Raw genomic sequence first — 24237 nt, forward strand, 5'->3', positions numbered from 1 at the left:
TCTCGGCTGGCCTGGGAACGCCTTCGGGTTCCCCTGGAGGAGCTGGAAGAAGTGACTGGGGAGAGGGAAGTCTGGGCCTCCCTTCTGAAGCTGCTGCCCCCGTGACCCGACACCGGATAAACGGCAGAAAATGGATGGATGGATTTTTCAGAATGAGCTGTTCCTCTTCGACCTGCCGACGCTTCAACTATTAAAATTTTTTCAACCTCCTAAACCGTCTCTTTTACTTCTTGTTACGGCCTGAATGCGCAACACAGTGTCTTAAAGGAACATGAGCATAGTCTACCTACACACAGCCAAAAAGAGGACAAAAACAACTTTCATTTTCATTTGTGTTTTAAACGCCCAAACTCCCAATACGAGCAAAAAATTATGTTGGTCATCATCAAAACATTCTGGTGTTGGTTACGTTTTTAGTTTGTCGCCCTAATGTTCATGACTTTTCTAAATGAAGTTGATAGAACTTTATCTCAAGATGACTTCAGTTTTCTCTCCTAAGTTCCAACATTTCTGAGGCGTCTCTTGTCTAATGTGAAGAACTGTTGTAGCACAAGCTGCTGTTTTTGCAACAATGAAAATCTTGCCATGCTGCACATTATTCACTCTTTATCTGGGTTTATGAATTTAGTGTATGTTCAAAAAGTTTCATAAGAAATCCCAGCCCAGATCATGAAATACTTTTTATCGTTCTTCATAAAACCCTAACCGTAGCCCTTTCCTGCTCCAGACATTATTCCTGTGAAGCAGCACTTAATTTTGTTACCTGGTTCTGTTTCCAGACACGCAGGCCTTTCATCCACCTACTTTGGGGGCTAAAATTAACTCTTTGAACACTCAACATGTTGATCTGAATCACAAATTGCTCCTCTTGTGATCTACATGAGAAAAGCAGGCACGGGATGATGCACAGATGACCTGCTCCACATAGGTCTTCAGATTTAATGAAAGCATGACCACCTTTGATGTTCTGACAAGCACTGAGAGTACTTTACACTCCATCTTCTCTTGATCTCACCGACCCGCTGTGTGCCATGCTGCTGTTTATTTTTAGCAAAGTAATTAGAACCAGACGCATAAACACAGTCCAAGGACAGGCCAGTCATGTTTTTTTTGTTGGCTGGGGGGGCGCAGGGGAGTCATGTAAAAGTTGTGTTGAATTCGATGCATCGTATCGGCTTTTTTGGCTGAAGTGTTCCTGTCTGTGCCCACAGCACCCGGCAGTGCCACCTTCTGCTCGACATCTTCAACCCGACGGAACACGAGCTCACAGTCAGCGCCAAGAACAGCGAGGACCTGGTGCTGCATCCCAGCGAGTGTCAGAGGTGAGCTACAAGTTTATGTGGAAACCTGCAAACATATTACTAAATGTTTCCAGAGGTCATCAAAGGTCAACCAGCCAGTGCACATCTGCAAAATCAAAACAAAATAGAACTTCAATCAATTGTGCTACATTTGTGCAGTAAAAATTTTCCTTTGTGCCGCTAACATTTTGTCACTTTCCTAAAATAATGGCTTAAGTCATAGTTTTTTTGGCAAAAATTAATTGGGCCACTATTTCATTAAGATGATGATCTTAAACATATTAATAATTGTTTCCTGAGGTCATCAAAGGTCAACCAGCCAGTCCACATTTACGAAATCAAAGGAAACATGTTGTCAATTAACTGTGCTAAATGTTTAGTTGCACAACTGGCACCAAGTTTATTTGATGTTGTAATTGTTGACTGGTTAACCCTTTGATGACTTCTGAAGGCTTCTGGAAACATGTATTAATATCTTTAAAGTTATAAGAGCACAAACCAAAATGGGGGTTGTCATTGGTGATAAATTGTTGTCAATAAGTCAAATTTGCTGTTTACAAAGATTTAATGTTTTGAAAATCAAACAGAATGTTTTCATACCAAGTAGGATAATTGTTCAATAGAAATAGAGAAACTGAATGGATTGGAAAATGTAAGTCAAAAAGATTGTAAAGATATGTACGCATCACCACCCCGCCTCTCGCCCGGAACATTAGCTAGAGATGGGCACCAGCACCCCTCCCGACCCCACTAAGGGACAAGGTTGTAAGAAAATGGATGGATGGATGTACGCATCACCAGGAGGGACTAAATGAAACTTTTCTACACCAGAAAGTAAACAACGGAATCTATTTAAGGGATGCAAAAGTGGATTTTGCATGATATATCCTCTTTAAGAAAAGAATGGGAGGGGAAAACAAGTCACTTGAAATCGAATCTGGTATTAAAAATTCAGAAATGTTATTTTGAAGCCATATCAACCAACTGTAGAATCCAGTCCGACAGAGTTCAAAGTTCGGTGATGTGCTCCATAAATAATGTGATTTCAATGCGGATGCAGTAGACAACATGAATCTGAAAGTACCTGCATTGCTTCCATATTCGATAAGTCAGTCATGATAAAATCAAAGCACTGATCAACTCTCAGCTCTGTCCATTAACACCATACCAACTTTATTTATAAAGCACTTTAAAACAACCATGTACAGCTGATGCAAAGTGCTGTACATTAAAACGCAACATAACAATACAAATAAATAAATAAATGAATACAGACACTTACAGTTTATAAACAAACAAACATACAATTTAAAACTAGATCCCGCTGGAGTTGAAAGCCAAGTAAAATAGATGGGTTTTAATACGAGCTTTAAAAGTGGACAGTGAAGGGGCCTCTGACCTGCAAAGGCAAGTCGCTCCATAACTTAGGACCCATGACAGAGGAAGCCCTGTCCCCTCTGAGCTTCCTTCTGGATCTCGGTACCTCCAGGAGCAGCTGATCTGCTGACCTGAGAGACCGATAGGATATGTAGGGATGAAGAAACACAAACATTAGCTCAGAGTTAGTTGTCCAGCTGCAGCTTCTAAATATCAAACTGCAGCTGCTCAGATATCAAATGTTAAATGACTTCGATCGGGTTGTTTGCTGGAAAACACAATGACATTTAAAAGTTTAAAATGGGACCGCAGCATTTTCTCCTTAAAACTAGCAACTCCCTGGACCAGCCACTTTATTAGGTACACCTGTTTGATTGCAAGGCAACAAAAAGTAACATTTGTAGGCCCACAGTCCCTCTAGAGCAGTGTTTCTCAACCTTTTTTGGGCCAGCACCCCCCCTATCCTTTATCCAGGTCCCTCACTGGCCCCCACCAAAGAATTTGTAGGCTACTTTGCACACTGACTGCTATTTTATTATTAATATTACTATCACTATTGTAGATGTTTTGATTTTTATGCTTGTTTCTGTATTTATTATCAAAAATAATTTCCCAGAGAACAAAAAAGTCATGGGAATGCAATGATCATTCAAGTTAAAATTGGTAGGCCTAACAGCAGCCAATCAGTGGAAAAAATATTCTTGTTCTGTGCCATTTTCTAGTTGGTAGATATTCCACAAAATGACCAGATAAAAGATGTACAACATGCCAGTTTAAACTTTGAACTATTTGCAAAACGACTGAGCTCTGCAACATTAAAACATGGATAGAACTGTAACTACATTAATCATAACTCTTCTTCTCTTCAGTGTTTCTGTGAGTTTCTGGTGGTGCWGCTCTGTGCTGCCTTCAGGAGAATGGGACATCAGAGTATCATCCATAAAACTTCACCCACATGGCAATTATTGTGCAAACCAGAGCTTTCAGGAGGGGCATCACTTATTATTTATTGAAGTTCACTATCAGTAATCTTCACTCATCACCTGCTGCGTTTCATACCGGACCACTTACAACGCCGGTGTTAACGCTATAAAATGAACGCTCTACCGAGGTAACACCCATGGAGGGATTTATTTATTTAAATGGGTTCATTTTTCAGAGGGATACAAAGTGAGGGTTTTGTGATTTTAGTAATTACATGTTTATAAGAGCGATTTTCTGTTGTCCTTCTGTGGAAGCGGGCAGCCTTCAAACGGAAATAAAACATTTTTTAATATAAGTTGCTGCTTAACATGATCACAGAACTGCCAAAACGTACAAAAATACCAGACAAAGTGAATCACAGCAGCATCATCAGCTGGTGTAATGCTGAACTGATGCGGTGAAGCTACCACAGTATGAGGACCGCGGAGCTGCGTCAAAAGCTAACAAACACTGAAGAGAAGAAGAGCTGCCATCGATACAGTTGCAGCCAAGCATGATTTAATGTTACACAATACAGTTTTAGCAAGTTGCTCAAAGTCTAAACTGGTAATGTTGTGCATATGAGATGTAAAGTTTAACTTCAACCAAACGCCCCCCCCCCAAAGGAATCCCAGCACCCCCATTTTGCAAAAATTGCCACCAGCGCCCCCTTCTGTCCTCTGAACGCCCCCCGGGAGGTGGTACCGCCCACGTTGAGAACCGCTACTCTAGAGTTTAGAAAACTTGGGATAGTTACTTCAAAGTCTGCGGTTTGACTTTTTCCGCTCGTCATTACTTGGCTGAAAAGTCTTGTTACTTCCCAAATTAAACTTCCACACAGATGATTGCTTTTTGACTGCCAGTATTTCTGAGAACATTCCTGGAATCCATTTAGACTGGTTACACTTGTGGACTGCCCTCATGTTGTCCATCTATTCCGCCCTCTTCACTTTCAATACCTTCATTCCAGAAGTAGTTGGTCTCTTTCTCAGAACTGGTCGGTACATCCTAAGTGTTATGTTTTAGTGACGATTGATTGAAGATGTAATAGAATGTCTTCCGGCTGTCAGGCAGAGTTAATATTGGTTCAAGAACCTCCTTATTGCAGACCTTTAACTGTCATGCCGCTTTTTTCCAGTAAAGACTGAATTCAAGTGTGTTGTTTTTTTTTTTTGTTTTTTTTTCTTTTCTGGCAGTTCTCTCTAAAATCTCGCTTTTTGATATAAAAATTTATTTGATAACAATACATTTTTCAACTTTACCAGAAACAGAACAGCACCACCTACCCTTTTTCACTCAGTATCATTTATGTCAAGCTATTTTATACAGTTTGAAGTCCCTTTGTTTTTGAAAACCTTCATTAAATATTATCCATTGGTTTTGATTCAGTTTATTTCATTTTTTTAAATATAAATTGTGTGGAGATTAGGGATGCACAATAGTGGATTTTTGGTCAATGTCCAGAAACTAATTTGGCTGATAACCGATACCAATACCGATATTGTTTTCCTACTTACTGAAACAATATGACTTTGTCTACTGTGGAGTTAAAATACTGCATTATTTTTGTCAGTATAGCCTGCTACCAAATGCTAATGCTATGCTAAAAAGGAGGCTGAAAATTATGTAACACTTTCAAATTGCATTAAGTTTAACATCAAATTTATTCATGACATCTGTTCTCTAAGACAATGACAACACTCAAACAGTGCAAATTTGACATTGTGCTTTGCTGTAGGCATCACTGTCACTGGTTTGCCTTTTATATCGGTGAATAACTTTGACAGAATGGGCGATGTCCGATATTAAACTATACGGTTAATAACGGCCGATACTATCATACATCCCTAGTGGAGATAGAATCATAGCTACATTGCCTTACTAAATTAATGACATTTTGTCACATTACAGCCACAAATTTTAAAATACATACATAAACATAAAAACATTTGTCTACATGACAACTTGTTTCCATCAAGGTTTTGTATGTAAATTTTGAAGCATCACATTAGAAATCGCTGATTAAAATGGCAAAATTTGAAAAAGCGGATTCGATTTTGCAAAAACGTTTCTTGCGCTAGCTTGAGGTGGTTTTTGGCAAAGCAGCAAGCTTTCCCTATCCAGTGGTGGTTTTGTGCACGAAACCTGAAAAGCATTTCCAAACCTCCAGCATGGTGGGGAGGGCTGTCAGCTACAGGTTGGCTGGAGAAAGGCGCTCCAGGCTGGAATGCGAGCAGAGCAGCCAGTGGTCACGTTAACCGAATATTTTCATCTTTGGCTGTTTTTGGGGGGGGTTTAACTGTAATAGGAAAAGCTGAAGACCATCAGTCATTTTGACAGACTGCATTTCACAGATTTGACTACTTGCTGCAGACCGCACAGACATTTTCAACTTTACACACAGAATACATCGCTTAGGTAACCAAATCCATCAATAATAATAAAAAATTTCCCATTTGAGTATCATCTCTGACCTGAACTCTGTACTACATGCGTCTCGCTCTCTGGAGCTGACAGCGCGTTGAAGAGTTATGGACTGTTTGATAATGGACAGCAGTCTTTGGAGCAAATCCTCTCTCACTCAGAGAGTCTTGCTGACTTCTAATCGCTTCAGTTTGAGAGAAGTTCCCTCATTTCAGACTCCAGAGTTTGGATTCAGCCTCAGTATGAACCCTGAGACATTTTCATTACACACAAACGGTTTCACAGTTTACGTCCATTTTTATAATTTAAGTGTTTAATTTCATTGTAGATTTTGTCACTGCAGAGAAAAAGTTACATATGCTTGATGTGTGATATGCTTGATGTGTGATGAGGCGTTGTGGATTATCTGCTATTAAAATGTGATTATTTTAATTTTAAAGGGGCAGTGTTATATAAAATCAACTTTTTTGAACTTTACATTATGGTATTAAGTTATTCCCTCATCAACAACATACCTGAAGTTTTGCCTTCATGCTTGGGTGAGAAATCCTTTGATCTCCATGGCAACCATTCAGTTTTGCCAAACGCCAGTTTGGACCTAGCTCCTCCTAAGAACTTCTGCCTCACACATCACCCCTTTCTCAACTTCTCCACTCAGCTCCTTCAGACTAGCCAGCAGAAATTAGCAAACACCTGGTGGAACTGAGCATCTGCTGAGCTCATTATAGGAGCTACTGCTCAGAGCAATGCTGGTAAAAACGTTGTTAAAGGGTTAAAAGAGGAGCCATGTTGTGATGACTTCCTGAAGACAGAGTTTCAGAAAGAGCAGGAGTTTTTAAAAAGACAAAGGCCCAATTCCAAGGCGTTAAATTTAAAAGTAATTTTGTTTAAGTCCTATTTGATATATATGGCGTTTTTTTTACAACAACTGAAGGTGACAGTTATTTTATTTTGCTATAAAATGGCACTATGTGGCTGGAAAATACATAATACTGTCCATTTAACAAATGACGGGTAAAAATAGATAATGACGTTTCTGGGTTTTGTGTTATTGTGACAAAGGAAAACCCCACCACCTCCTCTGGACAGGACGCTCTCATCTACTGAGAGATGATATTCTCATCTCTCAGTAGATGACACTACTTAGATGTTTGTGTCTTCTAAGTTCCTGTCTTAGATGTTATGCTGCAGAAGACTGAGTTCAGAAACGGCTCCCTTAAATTCCACCTGACTTAAACAATCTGACATGGTCAAAGTTTGTCTCTCAGTAAATCGGGCCTTTAAAGAGACAGACTCACAAAACACTTGAATTTAGGAACGCAAGTGATCGACAAAATGAATATGATCCTGTGAACGTCATTGTGGTTCCATTCGACTCTGATGCCAGGTTGTAAAAGCTCCAACAGCATTTTGCCGCTCCTCGTTAAGAAGTGTTAGCTTCCTGTAAAACAACTTCATTAGCTTGTTTTTCACTCTTATTGGAGCTTTTCTGGGAGGGCAACAATGCGGATGGATGCTTGTCTGGAAATATTCTAATCTTTGAATTATTAGTAGTTAATCAGCTACTAGCCCCTCCTATTTCATTTGCCAGGGACATGCCTGCATCATCTCAGTCTTTTATTGTTTCTGTAATCCCTCCTACCCTTCCCTCTCGCTCAGCTTATCATCGCACTGGAAATGGCAAATTATGATTCCAGTCAGCACTGTCTCTGCGATGGATCGTTGGCCACGAGCGGAGGTGCACCGGTGGTGACTCACAGGCGTTTCTCCACAGGGGCGGGCGGGTATTATTTGAGGGGAATTAGGGGGTGGAAAGGCATCTTTTCAGACGGAGCCAAGCAGCTCATCACTCAGCTCTCCTAAAATAACCTTTTTCTGAACAGAAATTAGTTGCTGAGATCAACAAGCTTGCCAGCGATTTATTACAGTAATCGTCTAAAACGGGTCCAGTTAATAAGTCTCTTGAACAGATTGTATTCAGAACTGTTCTTTATTTCATTCTGCGCAGCAGTTATGAGTTTATTAGGCATCGCCTACCAACCTGTAATTTTGCTGCAAGTAATTTAAAAGCTTGTCGGTACATATAAATTCCCATAAGCTGCAAGTGCCAAATTATGATGCCCTGAAAATGTAACCGACAGAAAATAGGGAAGACGTAATACTGATGGACAAATTGCCTGCATCCAACGAGTTATTTGATTTATTTAGTTTCCCTTTGTGATCAATAAAGTAGTTTTGGATTTGAATTTGAATTTGGTATGATCCATCCAAAAATGATTGTCTGCTGTATTAATTTTTCCAAGAATTGTTCTGATCACAAAATTATTTGATATACTCAGTGATGGAATTCATTGCAGGGTCTGTATTTAATTATTCGCACCATATATCGACAAAATAAGGAACAAAAGAACTTTCTGATGCTAAATTATTGACTTAAAACATAGCTCAACAATAAAGATATTTATAGTTTTTATTTAGTTTATTCAACCATCAGATTGGAGTAAACTGTTATTCTATTCGTCCTGCTTTCCATTGTTTCAGGAAGCCCTGGTGGTTCATGGAGCTTCTTTAGAAATATGGATTGTGGACGCTTACGTTAGCGTTGGAGACATCATGGTTAGCCCTGTAATTTTAGGCTTGAATAACTTCACTGATAGGCTAAGCTAGTTGTGCTAATAATGTAGCATAACTTGAACACAATTGTCATTCCAGCGTCCAATCAGATTGTTTTTGAAGCAAAAACGAATCGCCAGTGGGCAAAGAGAAGCAGTTTGTTGTCCATCTTCGTTGTTGCGGATGTCACCTGTGCGTCAGGCTTACAAGCCTACCAGAAACACGGGAAACATAGGTTCTGCTTGGAACTGTTTTATGTTAAAAAAATAAAAAAATTGTTGACACGTTAGTGCTGTTCTATGTGGTTAATTAATCCAAACACTTTTTAAAGACCTAGCTGTATTCCGAGGAGGTGTGGGGTAGCATCATTACAATTATGCTTTTAATTGTTTTTAAAATATGAATTATTAATACAGACATCATTAACATTAATTTTTAAAGTTATTATTAACTATAACGTGCTTTTTTTTTATTTTAAAATATCAACCTGCAGTCTTTTTTTTTGTAAATATTGGTCCTATAGATTACCAACATGAAAAATGCACTTATAATAAACACATAACAGAGGGAAGTAACAGGTGGTATTACAAAGTATGTGCATAAAATACATGGAGTGAATATTATATAAATGTATCCATCAAACTGGTTGCATAATATCATGAAATACACTTTCTAGGTGCATCGAGGCAAATCCATCAGGATTTGTTTTCCCGATGGATTCATTTAATACAGTGTTGAGTTGGTGAGACATTGGTGATGTTTTTAAAGCTCCAGCTAAGAACAGGTAATCTCAAGTCTTTATTTTGTGGCTTCAGTGTGACTCAATTCTACGTCTTAAACTCCTTTCACTATCTCTGATGATAAATGATTTTCTGATATTATGAATTATTGGATTTTACCATCCTGGATTCACTTCTCATTGATTGGATGTTAAAGTGTTGGGAATTCTCCATCTAACCTTCTTCAGTATGTAAATTTAGATTTTCTTCTCAGTATTTATTACAAAATGAACCAAACCAGGTAGTTAGTAGATGTCTGCCAAAGACAATCACAGTTATACTGTTTTTAAATTTCTTTTAACACTTTTTCCAGTGGGGTTTCAGAACAGATTTTGATTCTAAGGTCTCCCGCTGGGTTTCCATTTACCACCCACTGTTCCCCCTGTGAAACACATTGAACTACTTTACTCAAGTACCATCGAAAGCTGAAGTAAATATGAGCGCAGCATATGTTATGCACCTCTGTCCTGGTTCTTTTAGATTTGTGATCAAAAGTAAGTAACATCATTTATGAAAACTGATCTAGTCATACGTTTTGTTGTCAGCTGGACAGGTCGTTTTTCTGCTTTTAAAAATCATTTTTAAGAGATATTTGGCTTAATTTAGGTCATGTATTTAAGCTAAAACACAACAAAAAGTGACCAGAGAACATTTTACATTAAAACCAACAGGTCCAATTAATTTAGGTCACAACAATCATGTTCCTATCCAATCCAGGAGCTTAGAGAACAGGTTAGTTAGTCCAGTTATAACACAACTCCAATTCATCTCTGTTATCTAGATACAATATCTTGAAGTGCTTTGCGTTTTAGCACATCGCTGCCTGTGAACTTCATGCTCTGCTCTTGTGACCTTTGCTAAAGCAAAGCAAAGTCCCCAAAATTAAGTCGGTACTTGCAGTACTACATTTTGTTTTGTATACATTACTGATGTTCTTCTTGGCCAGGTCTCGATAGAAAACTGATTTTATCATAAGCAAAGGGATTCCTGGTAAGGTGAAGGTTAAATAAGAAAAAATACATAAAATCAGATTCCAAGAACCACGTCGCTAGTAAAACATTGTCTCAAATGCCAGATTGAATCTAATCTTCACTTTCAATTAGTGTTTTCTCCTTCACAAGCACACGAGGAAGGTGGAAAAGAAGAACCATTTTTGCATGTTTGTATATGTTGGGATCATATATCATTCCCTTGTTTTCTCTTAGTTGGGTTCTGGTCTGAACCTCAGGATTATAATAATCATGTTAATGTTAGAAGTCAAGACATGTTTGAAAAGGACAACAAAAAGGCAAAAGAAACAGGTCAAGATGGCTCTGAATGCAGTCAAGATTGAAGAATGACGATGACGATACATACAGTACCTGAGAAAATGTATTCTCAGGTACTGTATGTATAAGCTGTAAGGCCTGTAAAGGCCTTACAGCTTATACCCATCTTTTTTAGTCGTCACATATCCATTGTGTCCTTCTCTTTTAGTTTTGAATTTTTTCCAAATACTTCATAACTCTGGGGCAGAAGGTGTTTCCACCTTAAACTGTTTTCCTCGCCCACACTTCTAGCACAGGAAATTAAGATAATTCACTATTTATTTTCTTTGGTACCAAAAACTGACCACATAATATTACATATTCCTGTTAGACAGGGCTCAGTTTCCCAGATAGCTGTCATTTTTAAGTTGCATATTGTTAAATATTCTGTCATTATCCATAGTATGATGATGCATTTTACTTTATAGAGGCTTTTTGTGTCAAAAGTGTGTTTTAAAATGACTTTTCTGCTTTGAAAAACAACTGAGTCGGTTTGTAATTTTTTTGCAAAATGTCCAGTTTTGTTTTTTTTTTTTGCTGTAAAACTCCATGACATTTTGTTCTTTAGCTCAGTGGTAGAGTGATCCTCAACCAAATATCATTTGGATTGCTGAGCCCCACATTGCCTTCAGTGTTAACCTTTGTTACTCTGTGTGTGTGATGGAGATAGAAGAGCTCTGTGGGCACATTTTGTGCCAAAGCACTGAGAAATTTTCTTTTCCTCCCCCTCAAGTGGCTGAGAAATTATTTTAGTCCATGTCCTGTTTGATTTTCACTGTAGTCCGAGGTGCAGAGTTGGTGAGGCAGATGAAGTCTGTTAAAGTTTGAAACTCTCAGTGGAGTTTTGGGACCGAGATGTCAAAACCAGAATTTGAGCGAAATTAAAATGGCTGAGAAAAAAAAAGGAAATGGCAAATGGACTGAACTTACAGTATATAGCGCCTTTCCAGTCATTTTGACCACTCACAGCGCTTCACACTAGAGCAGGGGTGGGCAACTCCAGGCCTCGAGGGTCGGTCTCCTGCAACCTTTAGATGTGTCTCAACTTCAACACACCTGAGTCAAATAATGAGGTCGTTAGCAGGACTCTGGAGAACCTGACTGCACGTAGGAGGTGATTCAGCTGTTGGATCCAGGTGTGTTCTACCAGGGAGACATCTAAGAGTTGCAGGACATCGGCCCTCGAGGACCAGGATTGCCCACTCCTGCACAAGAGTCACATTCACCCATTCGCACTCACAAACACTCACACATTTATACACCGATACGCAGATCGGTAGGCAATTTGGGGTTAAGTGCCTTGCCCAGGGGCACATCGACGTGGCAGGAGGAAGCTGTAATCGAACCTACAACCTTCCGATCGCAAGACGACTACTCTACACACACACAGCCACAGTCGCCCCTAAAAAAATCAAACAACAATAAAAAAAACACTTTAAAAGTTACATACTGCAGCTTTGAAACAACTGCATTGCTTTGTGTTAGTTCCAACATAAAAACACCAATAAAACACACCGACTCTGATACCTGCGTCTGTAATGTGACAAACTGTTAAACTTTCGAGGAACATGGAAACTTCCTCAAAGTTCTGTTTGCGACGGTTTCTATTATCCAGCCCACACATCCAGTATCGGCATCCACAGTCCAGTTACAGCAGAATGCAGTGCCACCGACTCTGATGCCCACTCAGCGCCGGCACCCCTGGTTCCGACTGCACTCAAATCTCGGAGCGCACCCGAACTAACGCTACTGTCTCTTTAAACGCCCCCCTGTCGACATCAAGCCGTCCTGTCATTTCCTATTTTCTTCTTCTTCTTCTGTGATGAATGATATGTCAAGTGTGAGATGTTATTTTTTTGAAGTCTTCATCCAGGACTAGTGAAACCAACGTTTCAATCTGACAGATGCAGAAATGACTCTGTCAGTCATTCGCTTTTTCTGCCTGCGACAAATATTTTTTAATTGTCTTTGCTGAGTTTTTTTTTTTTTTTCTTGCGCTACACCAACAGAATGTAAAATGAAAAGCTTTCATGTGTGGAGAAGGGTAAAATATTTCTCTTTAGTCCGCTCAACCCAGAAAGCTGTTTTAATCTGCCTCTGCATTTACATGATTTGGAGCATTTGGTGAATACCTCCGTCTCTCACTGGTTGTCCTCCAGAAGTAAGTTTAGTTTGTTGAGTTTTTGTAGTGTTGCTGTAAAAGCAGCTTGCAGGTGAGTGAGTGAAGGAGCTCCTCTTTCATCTCCTCCTATTTTTACAAGGTCCTTATCCTCCTCATGATGGCCTTTAATGGCACCTGACAGCGCAAATGACCACTTTGATGTTCAGGAGAGCGACAGTGTTCCTAAAGACCACTGCGACACGACCACAGTGTCCGAGCTGCTTTCTTCCATCTTTCCTTTGAACAGAGCAGGACACAGTAGACAATGCTTGCCTGTTTTTTTGGGGGGGGGTTTCCCCCTCTTGCAGCAATACCCTGCAAAATATTAGATTAAATGTAATATGTTTTGTCATTGAAGTATTTTTACTATCTTAAATGTCATATCTTAAATGTTATTTGTACAACTTTTCCCTTACTTGTAGCTTATAGATATATTTATTTTCAAGACCAAATTAGAGAAAAAAGGAAAGAAAAAAAACAACAAAGAAAAGGCAACTGAACCTGAAGCCAAATGAGTGATAATGCTGCACATGTACTTTGGATAAGGTGTTTTTTCAGCCGTGTCCAAATGTGTATATTTCACAAAACTGCAACGGAAACACTTTCTTCACAACACACTAGTCACATGATCAACAACCGGATGCTACCACTGACAGAAAAAACAAAGAAGACGACAGGAAGTGGTAGGAGGATGATGGCATTGCCTGTTTTTTAATGACATCATGTGAACAAATTTATTCACGTGTGAATTTAGTCGTCTTTCTTGTGCAATAGAAACACTGCAGTTGCGAAATTGTGTTTTTTCCACATTAGTGGAAAATTGTCAAAGTTTTGTGCACATTTGTAATGGAAACGCAGCTATTGAGTGGACGAGGCTGAAAATCTCGCTTTTCTAAAACATAATAAGTCCTTGTTGTACTTGTAAGGGTTTCTCTGTCTACAGCAACACAGTAGTTAAACTGTTATTGTAAACCATTTGTTTCTCTGTTTTAGTTACATAACTCCAAGGCTTTTCTTCATGTCAAAAATATTTTTTGAAATTAATATACCTGCTTCAAAAAATCAATGAGTTTGTGCACGTTTCATAAATTTTAGGCTTTGAAAAATAATGACTTATCCTTGATCTGTTATTTGTGTATCGCTGTGATTTGATCTGCTTGAAAGTTTTCTTTTATGCCCATTTTAAGAGAAACAACTATATAAAAAAGGAAAATTGTTCATAAAGTCTGACTTCTCTAACTATTGTTGGTTATTTTGTTCTCAACAATACTTTTTTCCTTGACTGGTTAATGATGCTAACTGATAAACATAAAAAAGCGGTCATTCTTCATGTTGTTGTCTGTCTTCACACTTAAAGTGACTGATTTAACAGGCGGAACAGCTGGTTGTGCTTCCCTTGTGATTTAAAGTCTTATTTGTGGTAATCTTTGCTATTTCAGCAGATTAAAGAAGCTTAAAAACTCGGTTTGCATAAAAAGACAAAGTTTGATCACATTTTCCTTCAGCCTCTTTGTGTAACCTGCCAACGAACAAATTGAAGCTGCTGGGAAGCAGCTGCTCATGCGGAACAGATGTTCCAGAGATAAATGAGGGGACAAGTGGCATCATGACTTTAATAAACTGACAGTTATAAGACACAGTTGTTTTTAAGAACAGTACTAACAGCAACAGTCACTTTTTGATAAAAAAAAATAAATCATATTTCTAGATGGGAAAATAATATATTGGAAGGTGGAAGGCGACCCTTCAGACATGACATTTGTTGTGTTTCCATTACAAATCAAAACTTTGACAATATTCCCATACTGTCGAATAAATATGACTTTGCGGAGTTTCCGTTTAAACAAGAAGCACAATTAAAATCACATATGAATAAGTTTGTTCACTCAATAAGTCATTAAAAACACACGCCGCCTTATATAAACATATTTTTACATATTGCCTGCCACTGTAACATTCAGCATGTCTCATTGACAAATTAATGTCCAATCTTCTTGAGAGGAGTGAGAAAAATGTGGATTTATTGCAGCTGATGTCGTCTTTGCAGTATTTTCCTTTTAAACGGCCATCATATCATTTCTCCATCATGGAGCAGTCATCAGCTGTGTAACAACTGAACTTACAGAAATAAGGAGGTTTCAGTCTCTGACTTTCTCTGTGTAGTTATCTGAAATGCCAGAGTTCAGCCTTTTTTCCAAGGGTGACTTTATGCGCAAAGGGACTCATTAGGCGGCCGCTCCTGATGGTCTCTATCTATCCATCAGGACATTTCCCAGTGAGCAGAAACAACTGCAGCCAGGTGCGCTTGTATTTTTTTATTTATTTATTTATTTTTTTTGGCACAGCACGACTCAGGAAAGCAGCTCTACTACAGGCTGTCGCACTCATTAAAAAGGCCACCCTACAACAACACAGGAGCTCCTCCAGAACCGCGGCGAACTCTCCCTCCTCCTCTCTTGTGCTGCCAGTGCAAACATTTCACATGGAAACTAGAAACATTATTCACAACGACAATGACTCGCATAACTGATCCTTCTGACTTTGAACTAAAAAAAACCCGATGAAGTTTGTCCACCGGCCTGCAAATGGAGAGTTTGCAGGCCGGTGGACCCAGGAAGACTTGATAGAGGAACAAGCATGTGGTTTCTTACAATAGTGAGGGAACGGTACAGGACTACACTTTTTATCTTCATTTCCAAAAACAAATACCTGCACAAATCTGACCGCAGAGACTGGGCTTGAGGTGAGCAGGTATATATGGTTTCAAGAAAGGCACAGTCCACTGAATGACATGGACAGGATTACTGTACTTGGTCAAATATTTAAAACAAAAACGTAGAACATTATTAAAATGCTATAATGGAATGCTGAAAGCTCTAGTTCATTTTATAGGAGTCAGAAATTTGGTTTCAGTGTTTTCAAGATCAAAGCATGGAGAAATAAAAGGTAACACTTTATTTGAAGTGGGGGGTGAATAAGACTGAAATCGTTACTGATATAAATTTGTTCTAAAAGTATTATTGATTGCACTTTAAAAATAAGGTAACTTTATGTTATTAAAGATAAAGTTTAAACAGTAATGATTTCTTGGTTAATGTCAAGTTGCCATAACAAAGACATTTTGAATAATGTCAGCTTTGTATTAAAAGTGTCATAATTTACCGAATGACACTTTATGTCATAAATATTCATGAAGGCTTATTCATGTTCATGAGAGGTGTTATGTCATGTTTATGACAGTGTCATGACAGTCTTATTCACCCCCCTTCAAATAAAGAGTTACCGCATAAAATACAGGCTTTGGAAAAAGGAAATCTTTACTTTTACTGACTATACTGCCTACTCCATTGTTTAAATAGAACAGAAGACACAGAAGCTGCTGATGCTTCTTGACAAGTCTCCATCCTGGAAAGCTGACACCCAGGAATGTCAGAACCTGACTCACGAATCATATTGTAGAGAAATCCTCGAAGCATTCCAGGTGATTGTGATGTTTAGTGGCTCATTATTTAGTATTGTTTCGTCGTCTTACTCTGATCAGAATCTGTAGGAAAATCTATTTAGCTGGTTTATTAGGGAAGACACGCCCAGCTTCTGATGACTGTCCCACCCTGATTATATCTCTGAATTAATCAGACTGAGTAATTGGCTAAGATTCACAGACCACGCCCCTTTTTGAACGGTCATTCTCCATCTGGCTCTTGACTCTGAGCCAGGTATTATTCAGTGACTCGAATGGAGGCCCAGCAATGTTGTTTTTACTAATTTTGGGCTTAAGGCACCTTCACAAACCTCCAATAAGACTGTAAACCACACACCAAGAGAGTTTTACCACCACTGAAGAACCTAAGATTATGGTGGCTCAAATAAAATCCACAACTTTTCAAAAAAGTGTTAGTTAGTAATGTTACAGCTTATTTTAACAGTGCAGAATATTGAAATCAGTCATTTTAACCTAACATGTCTTTCCATTCTAAGTGGAGACTTTTGGACACAGAATGACTTTCATATGTCAGTCAGATCAAATCTTCTGGAAAATGACATTTCTTGTGCTGAAGTCAGGCTGTGACAGCCTGCCTCTCCTCTCTTCCTCTCGCTGGGTCGATTAGCTTTATGCTCTTTGTAGTCTTGGGACTTTGATTCACAGATCAGTGTCAAAAATCACAACTCATGTAACTGGAACTCTTTCCATGTACTGTACAATCCTTAGCATGTCAGCTGAGGAATTATCGGTTGAATTCCAATCATAATAATTCCAGTTTGATGTAACAGGTAAAAGAAAACAGATTATGTATTATTTCAATTATTTTGCAGTCACAATCATAGTAGCTCACTTTTGTAAGGCTTTTACTCAAATATACAAAGTACTTATACTGGTTATTATTTAAAGAAACCAACATTTTATGCATGGAAATATGGAATATTCTCATGTATTTTTGACAGGGTGGAAGATTCATTTCTGATGCTGTTAAATAAATATTTGTGTCTTAAAATAAATAGAAATCTGAATAACAAGTGAACCAATAAAGGTGAACATCAGCAGAGCTTTAGCTTCCAATTTTCTTCTTACAATGGATTTTTTTTTTTTTTTTTACTTGCCTTTTCTTTTCTCTTGCGTATAAAATTCACTATAGGAAATAATTTATTGATGCCTACACTCTCCTTACAATCATCATCAGCAGTTTTCTCTGAATTCCCATGTGGTGCTCCCTCTTGTCTCCTTCCCCCCAAAACCACACACACTCACACACACACACGCCCCTCTCTGAGTCATCACCACAGCTGTGTTCCTCAGGGCTTAAATGAGTCTTATATGGGAATGTAAGGTTTTTGTCAGGGGTGGGATTACATATGACATATGACCCCCACCCAGCACCATCCACAGTCTCCATCACCATGCTGGTCGACCCGAGACAATCAGTCGTTCGGCTCTGCTGAATCAAATATTCACAAGGACACACATACGCCTCATTTTCAAACAAAGCTTGTTGCCATGGTGACTCCCCCCTCCTCCCACCTCTCCACACCCCCTCGTAGTACTTTTTTTTTTTTTTCATGCCAGCAAAGCACGTTATAACCAGCAGTAAGACATCCCATCGTCGGCTCTCAGCGTTGTGGGGATGTTATGTAATTGTAGCAACTGGAAGCGTCTCAGCCTGTCAAGCAAAATGAAAGCTAAAAACTGTAGCTGGATGCTGAGGTGTACATTACATCTGTTGCTGCTGAACCCCCTCACACACACACACACACGCACACGCACACACACACACACACACACACACACACACACACACACACACACACACACACACACCTCTCCTCCACCCCCAGTTAAACTTCCCTTATCTTCCACTTTCTCCTCCTCTCTGCTTCTTCTTGTAGGAAGGATTTGTCCTTCCTCTTCTCACGTTTTGTCTAGAAATAATACGATCCCTAGGGGGCGTCTCAGCCCCGTCTCCTCACTATGGAGGGGTTAGTTAAGGTCTCAAAGTAAGAGAACTGAAATCCATTTTCTCCTGCTCTGATGGATTTAAAGCAAAACCTCACTGTTTAGTTGCAATCTCACTCTTTCGATTCTTCTTATTGATATTGGCTGCTGAATTTGCGACAAACAGGAGGCTAAATTCCAGATTTAAGCAAATGTGAGATAAAAATAGCTCACCATGACAATCCCTGGTAATAATGTAGAACTTTTTTTCTTTTGTTTTTTGGTGTTGTTTCATAATCACCCAAAAGGCTCCACTCTTACAGAAGCTCAACATTACCAAAGCCAACATTAACGGACGGCAGCGTTTTCGCCGCTGCTGCAGCTGGAGCTGCAGCAAACAAAGGGTTACTGCTGCGAGTCAGCCGCAGTCTAAAAATAGCCACCTCCTCTCGCCTGGCTCTGTGCAGAGCGCCGTAGATCTCCACCCTTAAGCTCCTGCACGTGAGCTAAAAATAGCCTGCCTTTAAAAACACACACACACACACACACACGCCAGCACACATTTATGCTACAATCTCCACTCGCTGTTTCTTCCCCGCTGCCAGGATCTGAGAGGAAAATAATTTGCAGCGTGCAGTTCGGGTTCATGAGAGAAATCTTGCACGCCATGAATAAAAACGACAAATCGTTTTCCTAAAAAGGAGGAACAAACATCTTTTGTCTGTGTGTAACACTGCAGCAGTAGCTGGAGACTGGAAGCAAACCAGAAAAAATAAAAAGAACATCCTCACGTTTTTTTGTATTTATTTTGATTTTGATTCCTGTCCCTGACGTCGCCGTCTGTAATCAGATTTCTCTGTCTGCTCTCCTCTGAGGTGTCTCTGAAGCACAGATGAGTTTTTCTAACGACTCATGGCTCTGCGGTGATCCGATGAAAGCGACCCCATATGCTTTAATGTGATTATCATGTGCTTTTGGTCTGAGGCGACGCAGCATTTAATTAGGACAGGGTCGTCTCTGCAGCGAGCCGCTCATCCCAGGCCGCCGCTGAAAGTGGCTTTACTGCCTCAGCTCAGTGCAGAACGGTGGTAATTAAACGCTGACGGTGTCAGAAGTCACATCCTGCGGTCAGGATGACATTTTGGCCACATGGTATTGTGTTGCCTTTCAACGTGTTTGGATAAGAAAAATTTCTACTTGAGAAATGATTTTCACTAAAATCATTTTAGTTTGGATAGTTACTCAATTTAACAGCTCATAGAAACTTAGTTGCTGTTTCTAAGTATAGACTGAATGAAAATGGTAGAAATTTCCTCTAAAATTAGCAGAAGAAACACATTTTGCTGTTTGTACATCAATAAAAGACGGGTTGTTCTGCGGTCAAAATACAGTGCAGCATTTATTTCTGCTTTACTAAAATAAAGTTGTTGTTTTTTAAATGTCCTTAAACTGCAAAAAACACCAAATCGTATAAAGTTTTTTTTTTTTTGGTCCAGCTTCTAATGCAAATATCTTCATAAACTTGAAATCAGACCAAACTAACTTACAAGTCACTTTTCAGCAAGATCGTCTTTTAAGTCAATAATTCCTTAATATTAATGAAAAATTATTAGTTCTACCGGCAGATTATTTCACTTATAACATGGAAAAAATATCTTGTTAGAAGTGAAATGGTGAAACTAAAACTTTTTCATCCACATCAATGATTATTGATTTAAAAGAAGCTTCTATATCTTGTTGAAAAGTTACTTTTAAGTTAGTTTTGTCTTATTTATAGTGAACTAACTAATAGTGAACTATTAGAAACTGGACCAAAATATTTGGAGGGAGTTTTTTTTTTTTTTTTTTTTCAGTGTTCTTGACAAAAGCCAACATAACATCACACACAGAACAGGGATGAGCCCAACGCTGTGTGTCTCATCAGGCTTCCAGCAGCAGTCCACCTCTGCTCTGCCTCTGCCAGCGCTGAGAGGCCGATCCATTGTGAGTCATCAGGAACTCTGAGGCAGGTAGAGGCAGGAAAATAAATCTGATCATGAAAAACTGAACACAAAAAACATATATATTTGGATTGTGTAAACTTGTAAACACTTATTTCCATTTCAATATAAAATGGCAGCTATTTTTTTAGCATTTATGTTTTTACCCCAATTTTTTTTTAGGCCAACTTTTTAATATTTTTATCTTCAATGGTCCTTAAAGTTCTTGCATTCTTCGTTCACTCATTAACATTTTCAGGTTGAACGCACTGAAGGAGATCATCTTAATTTAATTGAGTTCAAAAATACTTGAAAATATAAGTTGTTGCAACTCATATTATCTCAGGTTTTAAAAAGATGGGTAACACTTTATTTGACGGGGTGTGCATAAGGCTGACATGACACTGTCATAAACATGACATAACACCTGTTAAGATGAAGGAGTCTTTATGAATATCTGCTGTCATGAAGTGTCATTTGGTAAATAACACCTTTAATGCAAAGGTGATCTAAAAGTTGCATTAAAAATGCCAACTGTGCATTATTTGGTAAATAATGACATTTTAATCCAACTTTCAAAGCAACTTTGCATTAAAAGTGTCATAAGTTACCAAATGACACTCATGACAGTCATAAACATTCATAAAGACCCCTTCATCCTCATGACAGGTGTTATGTCGTATTTATGATAGTTTTTTTCTTTACATTGTACACAGCAAAAACCTCAGTGTTAATTTAACTCTGAAGAATGTGGACTATATAAACACTGAAAAAGTGTTAATATCAACTCTGTGGGGGTTAACAACATAATTCCCAGTGTTGATTTAACTCCCACAGTGTTGATATTAACACTTTTTCCTAGTGTTTATATAGTCCACACTCTTCAGAGTTAAATGAACACCGGGCTTTTTGCTGTGTACTTTGCAGAAACAAAGTCAAAGTAGAAATGGAAACTTGGGTGGAAACCGTAACACCTTAACATAGCATTACTTGAGAACAAAAAAGTTTCACATATTAGCACAGTGACTCTGTATTGTTGGTCCTGCCTTCTCTACTCCTGTCATTTAAAGTGTAAATTTGAACGCGATCGTCTGCCTTTTAGTAATCACTTCTGTGAAGACGAGCGACTTTACGGCTCGCCACGCTGCATCCACAGGCTGATTTGCATTGTTGCAACACGGTATTTTTAGGCCCAGTGTGTAATGCGGGCTTTTGAAGATGACTGAATGAAACGCAGCGCCCATTTGAAGACGGGACTTCAGTCAGTGACATAAGCCTTGTGCCACTAATCTTCAAAGGCGGATGTATTAAGTAGAGGGGAAAGCAAGAAGCAGAAGCTTTCCCTTTTTTTTTCTTTTTTTTTGTCTGCTGCATGTTTTGAAGTCTTAATTGTTATTTAATTTGTGCAGTGGCTTTGTTGTAAAGGCTGTGAAATGCTAATTGCATTGCCTTTCCTCCTCCTCATCACTTTGATGTACGCGTGTCTGGATTTATCCAGAGATTTTTTTTCCTTCTATTCCTTCTCGTGTAATTTCATTTAAGATTTGCAGAAGCATAAATGCGACAGGTGGGATCAAGCGGTGTGATGCCTTTGCTGAAGAAGGTATCGTGAAAAGAATGTATCACGATAACAAATTGCCCCAGAAATTATTGTGAAGAATAATATATTTGTCGTTTCTGAGACCATTTTTGAGTAAAATAATAATTGGCTAATAATGACAGAACACATAGGCCTCCTGTCTCAATGAAACTTTTCCTGGATAAAAAAAAGTATTGCAATAAATAACATTAACATTGTCATTTTTGATTTAGTAATATATTGATAATACAATAATTGTAGAAATTTGTGCTCACAAAAACAATAGTTTAATCTTGTAAAGAACACATAGGAAATGGACATTTTAAATATCCAAAATAAAACACAGCAAAAACAATAAAAAAATGAATAACAGCCAAACCATAAACCGAATGGATTATGAAATCTCTAAACAATTTTGTCCTTCAAAGACTATCAGTCATCAGAATGTAATTATCAAACTCATTTTAATTTATCATGGGGACAGATGATTAATTGCTCATTGCAACAGGCTTACTTGACAGTGTCAGATTTATTACTTTGATACACTTAAAAACAAGTTGACCAAAGTTAACCATTGAGCCTAAATAAATAAGTACTTTATTTTGAACGCCAGCACAGTTGTATTTGTTGTTTATGATTATGTAGTGTCGTGAAGACGCACCAAAAACAACCCAGTGTATCAAATAAGTCCTTGGGGAATTCCTCACTGCAAAAGCTGTGATTTAGTTCATTAATCTCTGGATCTCTGGCTTCAGCCAAACGTTCCATTTTTGGAAATCCTTTATTATAGTTGGCTTTTTGTGGAGATGCCTGGTCAGGTTATTTATAGCTTAATGGAGGATACAGAGTATCCTGTACTCTGTACTCTTTCTTTCTTCTTATTTAAAGAAAAATCACAGTTTCTGTAGTTCCTCTTGGTGTTTGAGCTTTGGCCCCATCAGTCATCATAACATCTGTAAGGAACATCCTGAGCTCCATGTTGGGTGATTCTGTCCATTTGTACTCGTCTGACAGATTAAAACACAGAATATACTGGCTAAGTAGCTTCTGTCATGTAGCTAGGACAGTTAAGACACTGCATTAAGTATTTTAAAGAAAATATACATAGTGTCATGTTCTTTTAATCGTGTAAAAGTGGAAATGAAGGCAATCTATGGAGCTAAATAGAGACCATAAAGTTTTTTTAAGAGGAAACAAAAACTGAAGCTGAATAAAAAAGAAAAACAGAAACGGAAAAAAAAGATTTTAAGTTGGGGAAAAAAACACATTGAATCTGGAAAGTAGCTTTGGACTTTTTGTCAGTTTCAAAATAATTTTTCAGTTTCAAAGTTTTTTTCTCTGACACAAATTTTAATGTTCTACTTTAGCTCCATAGTGATCTAATTCTGGAAAATCACCAGAAGTTACTGTTTCACTTCCAGATAATTATGTTATCAGCAATGACAGGTATTCTGGCTAGGAGCTAGTCTCTCCTATTGGCTGTCATAACTTCAATTAGCTGCTGCTTGTTGCCTTCAACCAGTCTGACATCAGTCTGCAAAAAGAGAAGAATCACTTCACTCTCGGTTCAGTAGTCAGCAGCACACTAAACCAAACATCTGGTTTAAACATGGCAGATGTAACAATCTACCGTTCACCTGATGTGAAATGTAATTTCAGCCATTCCAGAATAAATGTGGGTGTGTCCTAATTTACTCCTCATTAGAAGTTGCATAATTTTTTTTTATATTTTATAGAAATTTCTCAGTTTCTATTACTTATGTACATTACTCCATTTTTTCTGTATTGTAAAAAGCTGGTATTGGCTATATTTGTGTCCAAATATACTAGAAAAACACAGGCTGAGGCAGAGTGTCCAATCTTTCCACCTGACTGCATGTGGCAAAATAAGAGATTCTGACGATGGCTTTATGTTGTGAGGCTGCGGGTTGTAATCCCTATAGATTGGTTTTGCTTTCAATAAGCTCTCAGCAGCTGGATATCTGGGGAAATGGGAGGCAGAAGAAGAACTTGGTGTTCACATGCTGCCCTGCTGAGGTTACAGTCAGTCCTGTGGGGGTTCGGCTGAGTGGCAAAAGTCACAGCGATAACAAAACGCCCCGAATTTCCCCACTGTGGGACAATAAAGGACATTTCTATTCTATTCTATTCTATTCTATTCTATTCTATTCTATTCTATTCTATTTGATTGCCAAAGTCCAGTTATCCAGTCCATTAGACAGGATATTATAATCCATCCATCCATCCATCCATCCATCCATCCATCCATCCATCCATCCATCCATCCATCCATCCATCCATCCATCCATCCATCCATCCATCCATC

At 38.5% G+C, this 24237-nt stretch overlaps 1 protein-coding gene across 4 annotated transcripts in view; it reads left to right on the plus strand.

The window, feature by feature from the left end:
* Positions 1-24237, plus strand: part of trappc9 (trafficking protein particle complex subunit 9) — a 205402-nt gene that overhangs the window by 114767 nt on the left and 66398 nt on the right. For all 4 annotated transcript variants that reach the window (XM_008421343.2, XM_008421344.2, XM_008421345.2 and 1 more), the window contains one exon: positions 1212-1322. In XM_008421343.2, coding sequence (XP_008419565.1) covers positions 1212-1322 — 111 coding nt within the window. The remainder of the gene's footprint in view (positions 1-1211; positions 1323-24237) is intronic.

Source organism: Poecilia reticulata, linkage group LG11, assembly GCF_000633615.1.
Source record: "Poecilia reticulata strain Guanapo linkage group LG11, Guppy_female_1.0+MT, whole genome shotgun sequence".
Classification (NCBI taxonomy): domain Eukaryota; kingdom Metazoa; phylum Chordata; class Actinopteri; order Cyprinodontiformes; family Poeciliidae; genus Poecilia; species Poecilia reticulata.